This window comes from Acipenser ruthenus, chromosome 2 (assembly GCF_902713425.1).
Source record: "Acipenser ruthenus chromosome 2, fAciRut3.2 maternal haplotype, whole genome shotgun sequence".
In the NCBI taxonomy this organism is placed as follows: Eukaryota; Metazoa; Chordata; class Actinopteri; order Acipenseriformes; family Acipenseridae; genus Acipenser; species Acipenser ruthenus.
Window position 1 is genome coordinate 8604094 of NC_081190.1, and position 13581 is coordinate 8617674.

The 13581-nt window shown below is 40.9% G+C and overlaps 1 protein-coding gene across 4 annotated transcripts in view; it reads left to right on the plus strand.

Moving 5' to 3' along the window:
• Positions 1–192: 192 nt before the first annotated feature.
• Positions 193–13581, plus strand: part of LOC117403549 (ras GTPase-activating-like protein IQGAP1) — a 100072-nt gene continuing 86683 nt past the window's right edge. For 3 of the 4 annotated variants that reach the window (XM_034928592.2, XM_058988375.1, XM_058988380.1), the window contains exons 1-2: positions 282–624; positions 9157–9256. In XM_034928592.2, the coding sequence (XP_034784483.2) occupies positions 579–624; positions 9157–9256 (146 nt within the window). In that variant the 5' untranslated portion in view covers positions 282–578. The other variant, XM_058988370.1, reaches the window with a different exon arrangement.

Here is a 13581-nt window from a genome sequence, read left to right on the forward strand (position 1 = left end):
AAACAGTGTCATGAACTAGACTAGACTAGACGTGTTTGTACCTTAATATGTCCTGCATGCACGGCATCCGTAAAATGATCTCAAACTTCGCACGACAAAAACCGCATGATGTGAGATTGCTCTAACCACATCTTGTCACACGGGGAGCCTTATTTTTTTCCCGCCTTTGGGCGCTAGCGTAAGAAAAAAAAAAAAAAAAGAGTTATTACAATGTGCCACCAGGGGCCGCTAGAAGGCATTTCCATTGAGACGGGCAACTCCACTGCAAAGCATGTGTAAGTAACGGCGTTGGGGGAGAGGAAATTGGCTGAGTGTGCAGAGCGGAGAAGCAGCACAGCAAAGGTGCATGCAAAGAGACTGCAGGCAGCAGGGGAGCGAGCGACGGGGAAAGGTTTAGAGAGAGAGAGAGAAGCACACAAACTAGAAACTATAGCTGTAACTACCTGGAGAAGCGCTTCTGGTCTAGGAGGAAACCACGACACAACTGACAAAGTGAAGCAGTAAAAGCAGCAGGGGAAGGAAAAGTTTGTTTGGTAGAAATTCAGACTGGGCTACAAAACTGGAGGTGGTTAAACAGGATGTACTATGAGGAAAACACGAGCAAGCTCAGACCGCGCTATGGATGTAAGTCGAGATTATTTATTGTTTGCCAAGTTTAGGCCGATTTTTTTTAATTGATTTATTTAAAGTGTGTTTGGTATTCACACAACAAAATAACACATATAAGGAAACGAAAATGCATGCATAGTGTGTAGGTCAGGTGACAGGTAGACCAGTCTTCAACGGTAACTTTGTGAGAACGGAGTGCAGGTGTAGTGTTGAGTTGTGTTCATTTACATACACTTTAATTTGCATATACTTTTTTGCTCTACAGTAGCACAGCAGAACTTGTGATTTTTGTAAACGGTGCGCTTGGGTGACACAGATAGCTGTCTAATAATATAATAAAACGCGCTCGACATATGCAATGCTAAACCGCAGAAGAGATCTCTCAATGCTGGCCTTCTCGACGCAGTCTCTACGCTCCTGTCCTGGTAGCACACAGCAGGTGCCCGGAGGACATACACAGACCATACCCGTATTTAATAATGTAGTGTACTACAAAGCCAAGGGGTACACCGTTTTAAATGTGTTTTAACTGGAGTTACAGAAAATGCAGTTTTGTGTACAGCATGTAAGATTATCACATAATATGGGTAGCCAACTTTCAAGATTAGGCCAAATAAATGGTCACCTTCTTAAATACCTTTCTGTTTTTATTGTCCACGTCTTAACTTTATAAAGTGGGCCATGGGTTTTGGCTGTGCTTGTGCACTGTGCTATAGGCTAGCAGATTTTAAGTAGAATTTTTGAAATGACGACTCATCCTCCATTCCTAGGGTAGAATTATATACAGCAAGTTTAAAAACCTTTCAATATAACTATATGTTAAATCTGTAGAGTAGAGCGCCTTATGTGGTGTTTTACAACACACTGTGCATTTAAGTTTATAATACGGATTATGGGTATTTTTAAAACGTTTTATCATTGTCAGTCCTACATACTATTTTTTTTTTTTTTTTTGGTAATTAGTAATTGCCTGTTTATGATCAATTCTTATTTATGCTGTTATCAGGAGTGGGCTTTCTGTGGGCAGTGTCAGTATAGGGGTGGTCTGGGAGTTCTATCTGCAGATGTTAATTAATAACTTGTCAAATTCACTTCATTGCACACAATGTACTGTAGATCACTGCTGATACTGCTATAGCAAGATCCTTGTGGAGACAACCTTATTTGCAAGTACTGCAATGTGCACCTTTTTGTGGATCTTTTATGTAGTAATACAGAATATTCACAGCTCATTCATTGACAGTACAGAACGCTGTGTGCCCCCTGGCCCTGTTAATCCTTGCACACACCCAACTGAGTAACTCTTATTCAGTCATCTGCTGTCACCCACGCCTTTTGCAGGGCAAAGTACAATAGTAGATAATGATGTGCTCCTGCTAACCATTACAAATGTTTTACAGTCCTGTAATAAATACAGAAGTTGGGGCAACCGTAGTATTTTTATTTTAATATGGCATTTGCTCATTTCTGGTGAGACTAGTTAAATAAATAAATAAATGCAATACAGTAGGACCCTTCCCTTCCTGGCTTTTGCATGTATGTACAGACAGAAATACACTACATACTGGACTTGCATACACACGATTTTCAAAGAGGCCTGGCTTAGTTGACATGGGCAATATCTAGATAAATAGCCCCCGCTGATCTTTTTGTTTGTGTTTTCCAGTTTATTAAGAAATATAATACTGACGTTTGGAGAGCAGTGGTAACTGGGCTAGGCCAGTGTTTTACTGTGTTCAGTCGTTTAACTGGGCTAGGCCAGTGTTTTACTGTGTTCAGTCATTTAACTGGGCTAGGCCAGTGTTTTACTGTGTTCAGTCGTTTAACTGGGCTAGGCCAGTGTTTTACTGTGTTCAATTGTTTAACTGGGCTAGGCCACTGTTTTAAGGTGTTCAATTGTTTATCTGGGCTAGGCCACTGTTTTAAGGTGTTCAATCATTTATCTTGGCCTTGGTGTGCTGCTAATAGGGGCTCCCAACAGGCTTGTACAAGACTGAACAGCTGCTGGTTTGTGTCTGGCTTATTTCATTTCTATCTGTTGTCGTAGACAACAAAGTGACCTATCTGTTCTGTTTGAAAACAGGTGAACAGATGTGACCAAACAAATCTATAGGATTAAATAGGACATAACACTGGAATTTACTGCATCTTTTACAACCAAAAATAACTTAAACTCTTGTGTTGTCTGTTGAATATACAGGCAAAATGTAACTTCTTTATACTGAGATTTTAGGAATGAGTGTTTAAAGTTGTAGATGAATTCCTTATTGTTTATATACAGTTTACAACACCACCAACAACACATCTTGATCTAAAGCCTCGCAATCTGTAGAGAGAATCATTTCAAAAGGAGTTCAGTATGCCATCCCATGAATATTTTACTCTGTAGTCTCCAGCACTAAGATTGTGTGACACAAAGAATACACTGAAACACTGAATCCTCTTCCAAAGTGTACTCTCTGTCTCCTGTGTTTGCCAGCAGGGCTAGACTTCAGATTAACCCAGAGGATAACATTTGAATATGGACCTCTGTCCTTCACAGCAGCTTTTAAAAAGTATCAAGTCAAAGAACAAACATGAACCATGCAAGCAGTAATGCACGCTGTCATAATGGATAGTTCTGATGGGGTGTCGGCAGTAATGCACACAGTCATCGCAGTTCTGATGGGGTGTCGGCAGTAATGCACGCAGTCATCACAGTTCTGATGGGGTGTCGGCAGTAATGCACACAGTCATCACAGTTCTGATGGGGTGTCGGCAGTAATGCACGCAGTCATCACAGTTCTGGTGGGGTGTTGGCAGTAATGCACGCAGTCATCACAGTTCTGGTGGGGTGTCGGCAGTAATGCACGCAGTCATCACAGTTCTGATGGGGTGTCGGCAGTAATGCACGCAGTCATCACAGTTCTGATGGGGTGTCGGCAGTAATGCACGCAGTCATCACAGTTCTGATGGGGTGTCGGCAGTAATGCACGCAGTCATCACAGTTCTGGTGGGGTGTCGGCAGTAATGCACGCAGTCATCACAGTTCTGGTGGGGTGTCGGCAGTAATGCACGCAGTCATCACAGTTCTGGTGGGGTGTCGGCAGTAATGCACGCAGTCATCACAGTTCTGGTGGGGTGTCGGCAGTAATGCACGCAGTCATCACAGTTCTGGTGGGGTGTCGGCAGTAATGCACGCAGTCATCACAGTTCTGGTGGGGTGTCGGCAGTAATGCACGCAGTCACCACAGTTCTGGTGGGGTGTCGGCAGTAATGCACGCAGTCACCACAGTTCTGGTGGGGTGTCGGCAGTAATGCACGCAGTCACCACAGTTCTGGTGGGGTGTCGGCAGTAATGCACGCAGTCACCACAGTTCTGGTGGGGTGTCGGCAGTAATGCACGCAGTCACCACAGTTCTGATGGGGTGTCGGCAGTAATGCACGCAGTCACCACAGTTCTGATGGGGTGTCGGCAGTAATGCACGCAGTCATCACAGTTCTGATGGGGTGTCGGCAGTAATGCACGCAGTCATCACAGTTCTGATGGGGTGTCGGCAGTAATGCACGCAGTCATCACAGTTCTGATGGGGTGTCGGCAGTAATGTTGCTGACGCTATTAAGATTGCGGTTCCATCATTGAAATGTAATCTCAGTATATCTCATTAATAACGTCGTTGTAGCCTGGAACAGTGTTTATGTAAGCGCCCCCTACTTCCAATCCAATAAGAAAACAGGTGGCTTTCCTTTAATTAAATCTCTTCCTGGAACTGGGGATCTGTGTTGTGTCTTGAGGGTCATTGTCAAACTCTGTTTTCCTTGTTGTCTTTTTTAATGCAGTTTCAAACTGGAGGGTTTATGGTTAGTGTTGTGTACTTTAAATGTGCTGGTAGTAAGGGGAGAGTGATAAAATGCAAGGTCTCTTAAATACTCAGACAGTTTGTTTGTGTTTTTTTTTATTATTATTATTTTTTAACATTTACATTGAAATTGTCTCCTTTTTCAAAAATTAAAGGCTGGACGCAGTATAAATTGTATTGATTATAAATAGGGGTCATTCCATGCCAACTCAACCAGTGCTGTTGCGCGTCTGGCTCCCCTTAGCTGGCTGTCATTTCTGAACTTGGTGTGTCTGCAAACCCCCAGGTGAACTTTTCTATGAAAATCTGAGCCGGACGGGCAGCGAAATGTCCCTTTTCTGGTTGAGATGGCGTGGAATGACCCATAGAGCTTCTGATTTTAGGGTTTAACCGCTAAAAAACGATAAAACACAGCTCATAAAAAAAAAAAAAAGTTAATGAAATCGGTGTATATCCATAAACACTGGAATTCCCAGTGCAGTTGGGCAATGTCCCTCCTTCCTGACTTGTATCTGTCATGGATTCGTTCTGAGTACTTTAAACCCACTCCAACTACTGAGTGGCAGCAAATTCCTACATTTCTATTGGATTAATGTACATGCTTGTAAGATTTAAAGAGATTACAATTTAAGACAGAGCATTGTTCTTGCTCGCGAGATTTAAAGCTGTATTACAGTTTGATAGGGTTGATTTACACACTCAAGGGATTTAAAACAGAATTGCAAATTGTGGCGAAATGTAAAAAAAATGCCTAAGCACATAAAAAACCCAGAAAAATATGCCTGTGACCATAAGGATTTCGTTGTGGAAGACAGCAAAGGAAAGAAGGGTACAAGTATGCAAGTACTATCAAGTTACTATACGGGCTGTGACAGAAAAAAAACAGCCAAGAATTTTGGAAAGTAACTGAAAACAATAATTTCACACAAAGTGAAAGCCCCCCCCCCCCCCCCCCCCCCCCTAAAAAAAAAAAGATATTTACATAACTCAAATAGCTAAAAATAAGCACGGAAAAATGAAATTTTAAAAAAAGAAAACAGTAGCCCCAGTTATGAGTTTTTTTTTTTTTTTTTCTAATCAACATCATGTGACTTACACCCATCACTGTTCCTAGTGGAGCACGCCCTGAACTACAGAAGACTGCTCAATACCAGTGAGTTTAGTGTCGGGATGAGAACATGTCTTCAATATCTTTAAGCAACATGGTGAACAGGAGTACGGGTATGCCAATTAGCCTTGTACTATACAATTGCAGAACAGGACAAGGAGTCACCACAGTGCATGCAGAGCCGTCGATGCCTGTGGTATCAATGTATTAGAGGAAAGAGATGGCACAGGGACACGCACGCACGCACGCGCACGCACACGCACACACACACACAGCATTGCTTGAAAAACTGACGTATACAAATGCAGGAAAGCTTAATATGGATTCCACAGGAAATACGATTGTGGTCAAGTGTGATTATTTTGTAACACTGGTGTTTACAATATGCTCCTGGTTTTGCAGTGTCTCTGGCTGTCAAAAGCCCTTGAAAAAGGAGGCATGCTGCATTTTTCAAGGACTCTGTACCATTTTTTAGTGTTTATAAAAATAGAACTCTCTATTGTACACTGTTCCAGGGTTTTCTCTTGGGACTTTCTGTACGGAAAAAACAAGTAGAACTCAGGTCGGTGTGTTTATAAAAAAAATAAAAAACCCAAAATAAATACAATAAAGCACATGGCCAGAGCAGTGGATTCATTTGCAAGGCCCGGACTGTTAAGTAATGTTCTGGTTCACTAGATGTTCATTAGATGTTGGACTCATTTTAAAAGATGCAGTTGCATGGTGCTTGTCTCGGACAAGAATCCAGTTAGAAATCCTGTAACTTCTCGTAATAATGAGTACAAACTGACCTCCACTGTCTCTGTGTCAGTCCACACTCTGTATTGGCTTATGGATGGCTCTGTTTGTGTAAATCAGGTGTGCCTGTTGCAACTGCGTGTTTTATCGGTGGCTCAGGCACATCATGTTTAACATAACAAACAGCGCGCCGTAGGCGAAACAGTACTGTGTTTTGCATATTAAATCTTGGTAGAGGGAAAACTGAATTATAAATGTCGGCACAAACGAAACTTAAAGTATAGTTGTGGGTTTATCTCCTGGACATGAGAGAAAGCCTTTATTAAGTGGTTCAGATCTGACTGGACACACTTTGTTTCTCGGTGACCCTTGCTTTACAGCACACTGTAAAAAAAAGTTACTGTGTTTTTATGGTAAATTTACCTTAATGTTGACATGTATTTTTTTTTTTTTTTTCAGTTTTTTGAAATTAGAGTAAAAGTTGTTCAATATTTTGATAGGATATCGTTTGATATTGATAATCATTTCCATATCGCGATATCATGGGATTTAAAAGAGAATTCTCATACGGAAAGCGTGCTAAAATACAAACGCAGTATGATCAAGTTTATTTTATATTCATACAATACACTCTATACATACCAATCATTGTCAATCTCGTAGGCAAAGAAAACCTACACACTATAGTATTATTAAACCATTTTATTCCATTGATTAGCATTAAGGTACCAAACACTGTTTGTGTGCTGCATTAAGTTTGGGACAATTGACCCTCCGTAAAGTGTTGACGGGATCGTGCCAAATTTTGCACCCTGCCTTATTTTGAAATCTGCACATGTGTCAGCGTTTCCTTAAATTCTGTCCATGTGTTTACTTGCACAATTATTCATTTATCAATCGTCGTGAACTTTTGGTATTATAAGCGAGATGTACATTTTAGACATAAAAACACATCTCAAAGTAATGCCGAATTCGTCATGACACCATACTAATACTTGTAGAGGTGTCGTGAGTCAGAATTCACACGCAGAGCAGCTTGAACGTTTGTGATTACCATCTTGTTGTGCTGTCAGTGATTTAGGAACCTGGGTACAGTACCTGTGTAGTATATGTTTTGTATCTGGGCATGGTGTGATATTTAATAGGTAGCTACCTTTAAACAGGTAAAGGGATGACTCACTTTTTTTTTCTCGTGCCTGCTTACTATGTACAAACTTGTGTCCCCTGCTGCTAGTGAATTTAAGTGTTTTTTTTATTTTTTTTCAGACAAGAAACGGTATAGTAGCTTAGCAACAAGATTTGTAACCTGTGACCCAGCCATTTTTGGCTGAATGTATACAGTTCCAGAAATGGCTTGCTTTCTTGCTTCAGTGGACCGTGCAGGATCAGATGACTGAGCTTTGGGATATTATCTACTGTTGTACTAGCGCTCAAGAAATGCTACTGAATGATGGAATAGATTGTTCTGGCAGTAGATACAAATGAAGACGTTCAAAAAGGAGCTTTCAGCGTTGTCAAGGTTGAAAGCTTTTGAGCAGGCCAGTCATCTTCTACTGTAGCAGGATAATGAGTGTTGAGTTGTTCAGCCTAAAGTATATAGTTTTTTTTATGTTCTAAATTCATGTGCATGCATTTGAGTAGGCTGTGACACATCATGCAGATATGAAGTTGAAAGATATGGTCTGATCTAAATCTGCTACTCTTATTTTAAGTTATATACAGACTTCAATACATGTGCAGTACTGTATGTACTGTAGTCACTAGAGCACATGACACTAGTGTTGAGTTATTCAAACTTGGCCCTGTGCTTTTGGTAATGTCACTATACAGTATGATTACATGGGCGCCTAACTGGAAAAGTATGTGGGAGGGGGAAACTGAAGGGTTAACTTTTTTTTTTTTATTACAGTTAAGAAGCTCTTAACAACCTTGCTGTTGTGAAGTTATGGTTTTAGTAATTGTAAACATTGGACAGGTGTTTTCAGCATAAAATGTTCAATATGTAGGCCTTCTTGCTGAGTAACGCAAGCAGCAAGTACCAGACTAGTAGAGGTTGCAAAAGGGTATGTTTTACACATTTATTTATAAGAAGAGGTGGCTAATAACAAACAAATATTTCTATTCTTTTTCTGAAGGCAAGTGGTACAGGAGGGTTCTGAATTGAGTTTTGTTTCCAGACTCTACCAGACGAGTTTCTGTTCTGCAGTAAAGCGGTGGCAGCAGACAGCCAGTAATAAAGGCTTTGTTCTGTACGGCTCTCGTTAAACACACTTTGTGGAGGGAGGGGGGGGGCGCTGCACCCGTTCAACTACACACAATTACTGACTTCTGTAGCTTATTGTGTCTGAAAAGAAGGCTATACTGTAAAGCCAGAACATTGCCCGATACACTTTTTTTTTTTTCTCCAAAAAATGTCAGCTGTACTGTTTGGGTTGTGGGTGTACAGTAAAAATACCAAGTATCAAAAAAAACCGCTACCATGGTTGGCACTTTACGATTAAAACTACATTGCTTCTCCAGTACAATGGCAGATACGTCTTTGTCTGTCTGTCTGGCCAGTGATCCTAGACTAGCAGAAATAACCGTTCCTTTAGACTAATGTACCTGGCAATATCTGGCAGGTATTCTAGTAAACAACAGAAAACATAAGTATTGCAGGTTTGATTTGTACTAAGGTGCTCTTCTCTCTCTCTCTCTCTCTCTCTCTCCTCTCTCTCTCTCCTCTCTCTCTCTCTCTCTCTCTCTCTCTCTCTCTCTCTCTCTCTCTCTCTCTCTCTCTCTCTCCTCTCTCTCTCTCTCTCTCTCTCTCTCTCTCTCTCTCCTCTCTCTCTCTCTCTCTCTCTCCTTCCTTTGATTTTACAGCTATTGTGGATGATGAGAGGCTCTCTGCAGAGGAGATGGATGAGAGGAGACGGCAGAACATTGCATATGAGTATTTGTGTCACCTAGAGGAGGCCAAACAGTAAGTTCAAGAGAAACTTTACAAAGTGGCACAGTTTTTGGGTGAGTTTGCAGTGATGGCATCCGATAGTTTGTGCATCTCGGGTTGCCTGGTAACTGGCTGAGCACATCCTCCATCACTGAAGGAAGAGGGGGGGTTGTGGTTTGTAACGGTTTTCATGTTTCCTTTTATTAAATGAATAGAAATGGCAAATGAAACTCAGAATGGGGAAGATGATACTTTTAATAAAAAAGACGTTTAAAAAAAGTGTTACTGCTATCTGTATAGAGTAGGAAATGGGAGGATGCTGCACAAGTTGAGTCATTTCTGTCTATTTAAAGACTTACCAACACTGCTGCACAAACCACAGTTTGTGTTGGTGTGTCAGCAGCAGAAAACCATGTGCTTTGTGAGCTGCTACTGTAACCGAAGAGGGTCTGTTTACTGTAGCGGCTGTACCAGTAGGTCTGCTCAGGGCTCTGTGCACAATGCCTTTCCGTACTGGGTACGATGGCGTTGTGTTGCTGATAGCTGTAGTGTTGTTATTGTTTGATATAAACTCAGGGCTCTGTGCACAATGCCTTTCCGTACTGGGTACGATGGCGTTGTGTTGCTGATAGCTGTAGTGTTGTTATTGTTTGATATAAACTCAGGGCTCTGTGCACAATGCCTTTCCGTACTGGGTATGATGGTGTTGTGTTGCTGATAGCTGTAGTGTTGTTATTGTTTGATATAAACTCAGGGCTCTGTGCACAATGCCTTTCCGTACTGGGTATGATGGTGTTGTGTTGCTGGGAGCTGTAGTGTTGTTATTGTTTGATATAAACTCAGGGCTCTGTGCACAATGCCTTTCCGTACTGGGTACGATGGCGTTGTGTTGCTGATAGCTGTAGTGTTGTTATTGTTTGATATAAACTCAGGGCTCTGTGCACAATGCCTTTCTGGGTACAGTGGCATTGTGTTGCATAATATCCCAAGTAGAAAAACGACTTTTTAAACAAGGCTGTGTGTTTTGGGACTGCATCCATAAGAAAGAAAAAGCAAAACAATGTTAACAGAGCAATTGTTATCTTGGTGAAAAGAAAACTGTGTTTCACGGTTGTAACGCTATGATGAAAATGTTTTTAACAGCCCTGGACATACATACAGTATGTTACATGCATAAATTAAACAATAAATGGGGACCATGAATAAGCTACTTGTTGCTTATTGTATGGTGCGCACAACGATATGAAGAATAGGCTACTATCTGGTTTGACAGCATCTTGAAATGAAAAGGCAACTTTTCTGTTGAATCCCAATTAAGCCTCACAGGCTTTTTGAAATATTTGTTCAGCAGAGCTGTTAGAAAATAAATGCCTGCTAATACTGGAGGCCGTAGCAAAACAAATGGGACAAAAAAAAAAAAAAAAAAAAAATATATATATATATATATATATATATATATATATATATATTAATATCTCACATCACACGGATCTCTCTTTCATTTGCCGTTTTTGAAACTGTCAGATTAGTGGTCGGGAGTGTACTGTAACTGGGTCGTGTGGGGAGGCTTTAAAGAGAGTAGTATTTTTGGAATTGCTCGAATGCTGTAATGAATATCTGTTTTTCTTAAGATAGATATTTTTTTCTTACGTAAGATTTTTTCATAAGTTCTATTCATGAAGGATGATATTGAATTCTTAGCTACGAAATTCTTAAGCCGTTACCAGGGAATTTCATAACCCGTTTCCAAGGAAGCTAAACTAGCTAACAAAACTTGATATATTTTTTAAATAGCCCACTGTACTATAAGGCTGGAATACGCGTCCTCCGAAACGTGCTCCTGCCAAGCCGTCATTTTTCGCACTGCAGATCCACAGCAATGCCACCAGACCTATAGTGCCGGAGGACAACACAGATCTGGTGGCTCCACTGCAGAGCCACAGGCGCCCTATCGGGCGCAGGGGTCGCTGATGCGCTGTGAGCCGTGGATTCCCCTGCCGACCTAAGCCCTCCCTACCCCGGCAGCGCTCAGCTAATTGTGCGCCGCCCCCTAGGAACTCCCGGTCACGGTCTGCTGTGACATAGCCTGGATTCGAACCTGCAGTCTCCAGGCTATAGGGCACATCCTGCACTCCGCGCGGAGCGCCTTTACTGGATGCGCCACTCGGGAGCCCCCAAAACTTATGTTCTTAAACTTAAAACATGGCTCTCAAATACACACAAAAACGGAGTGCAATGAGTATCTGATGCATTGGGGAGAGTGCATTTGACCTATTTGTAGGATGAGCACGGTCATTGTAAAGTAGTCTAAATAAATAAATGAAGCCTTCCCGAGTAAAACGATACCTTTGGTGTAATTCGTGACTTGGGAGATATTCTAGGGGATTCTCTCGAGCTATTAAACGCCTTTCAGTCCTTAAATTTTCATTTATTATGTCTTGAACCACAAACACAGCCATGATATGCAGCTACTAATGATAGAACGAGCTACGAATTTTCTTAAGTCACCTCAAGAGTTCTTGTAAGTTTTTTTTCTTATATTTAAGAAAATATTTTGTCTAAGAATCATCGTGAATTGCACTTAAGAAAAATTATGAACTTACAAAATTCTTAAGAAGTTTCCATGGTAACTAAGATAAGAATTTTCTTAAGTTGCTTTGTGGATTCCAGCCCACGGGTTTGTGGTAAGTGTGACGGTGCACCTGCGGCAGAGCTCTGGGCTGGAGGAAGTGACATCTTCAGGGCCTTTGCAATGCAGGGCCCCTGCCTCCTAAATCAGTTTTATCTCTTCCTCTCCTGCTACTGGGTCGCTTCTGAAACCTAAGAACACAATCTCCAAACAGATGTGTATGCTTTCTGAGATTCTTCCTTGCAGTATGTGAACCAAAGAGACATACTTTAACCAGTCTCCTTGAAAGAGATTAGGAGATCTTGGCCGTGGTTGCAATGCAGCCTGTAAATGCCTGGAAGGATTTATTTTCGATTTTACGTTGATTACAGTTCACATGCCGTAGAAGAACAGCTACAGTGAGCTTCTCTAGTATCAAATCAACTGAACATTCTCAAAAATGAAAAGCGAAGTGTGAATGAACTTGTTTGCTTTCTGCACCCTCCTTGTACTGTGGTGTTTCAGTCAATATACTAAGAGTCATGTGCTTGTGCTTTTTAGATTACAAACTCTTGAATGGGAACAACACAACTGGACATAATGCCCGCTATTCCCGGGAACCACCTTAAAAGTGAATGTCTTTTTAAAGTGCTAATCTGCTTTGACAAATCTGGATAGGAAATGGACTTTGAAATCTATAGTCAATTATCTGCACCCCACATGTTATGTTATGCTACAGTTTGCAGAGTGAGAAGTAACTTCTGAATGGTCTTCCCGGTAGTTTTTGTGTGTGTGTGTGTGTCTATATAAAATATGGATGAAGGCTATATTTGCATCCTGAGCCATTTTGAAGAAAAAAAAAAAAAGCATAATACCAGATAATTCCTCTAGAGGAAAATATACTTGAACTTTGACCCATTCGACTCCTCGAGACCATCACTTTCAACAAAAAAAGAACCTGTACTGCTGAACCTTGTCGTCTTTTAATATTAGCATCCATGTATTATAAAAAATAGATGGGCCTCTTCAGTGAGAAAACAATTCCATCTCGGGTTTCTTTGACAGTTTATAAACTCAACCTTCGGTTTCGTAATTTGTGACGTCACAGAAACCCTAGATGGAATTATTTTCCTGTAACTCACTGAAGCCCATATAAATATTTTATGTCCAAAAGCAAAGCATTTGAATTAATCTCACAAACCTTGACTAATGTAACTATCGTACTAAATTCAGCTTCTTTTTCTATAATATTGCCATATAATCCAAACACAACATGCTTTCAAACAAAAGGTAGATTTAATAGATTAAAAATAAAACAAAAAAAAGTGTTGTCTTAATTTTTAAATTAAAAAAACATGAGTACTTGGCCTACTTCTGATTTGTCTTATCCAACGCGTAATGTAGGCTTGAAGTGTGTATCCTAGCAACGCGCTAATCTACCGTACTAGCACTAGAAGCAGCGCACTCACACTCAAGGTTAATGCAAAACGGCAACAGGAGACTTAAAACTGGGTACTAATTCGATACATCGATTCACCAAAATATAATCGAAGCTCGGTAAAATTTAAGGACAGATCAGCAATCGATGCATCGATTTCATTGTTGCGTCACGTTCCTTCTAGTGTGCACTTGCTTGTGAAAGGTGCAGCTTTCCGGAGGTCAAACCCAGGGAGAAAAGAGAGATGTACTGCAGGGACTCCTCCTCCAGTGACTAACACTGTAATGGTGTGTTCACTGTTTCTGACTAGGC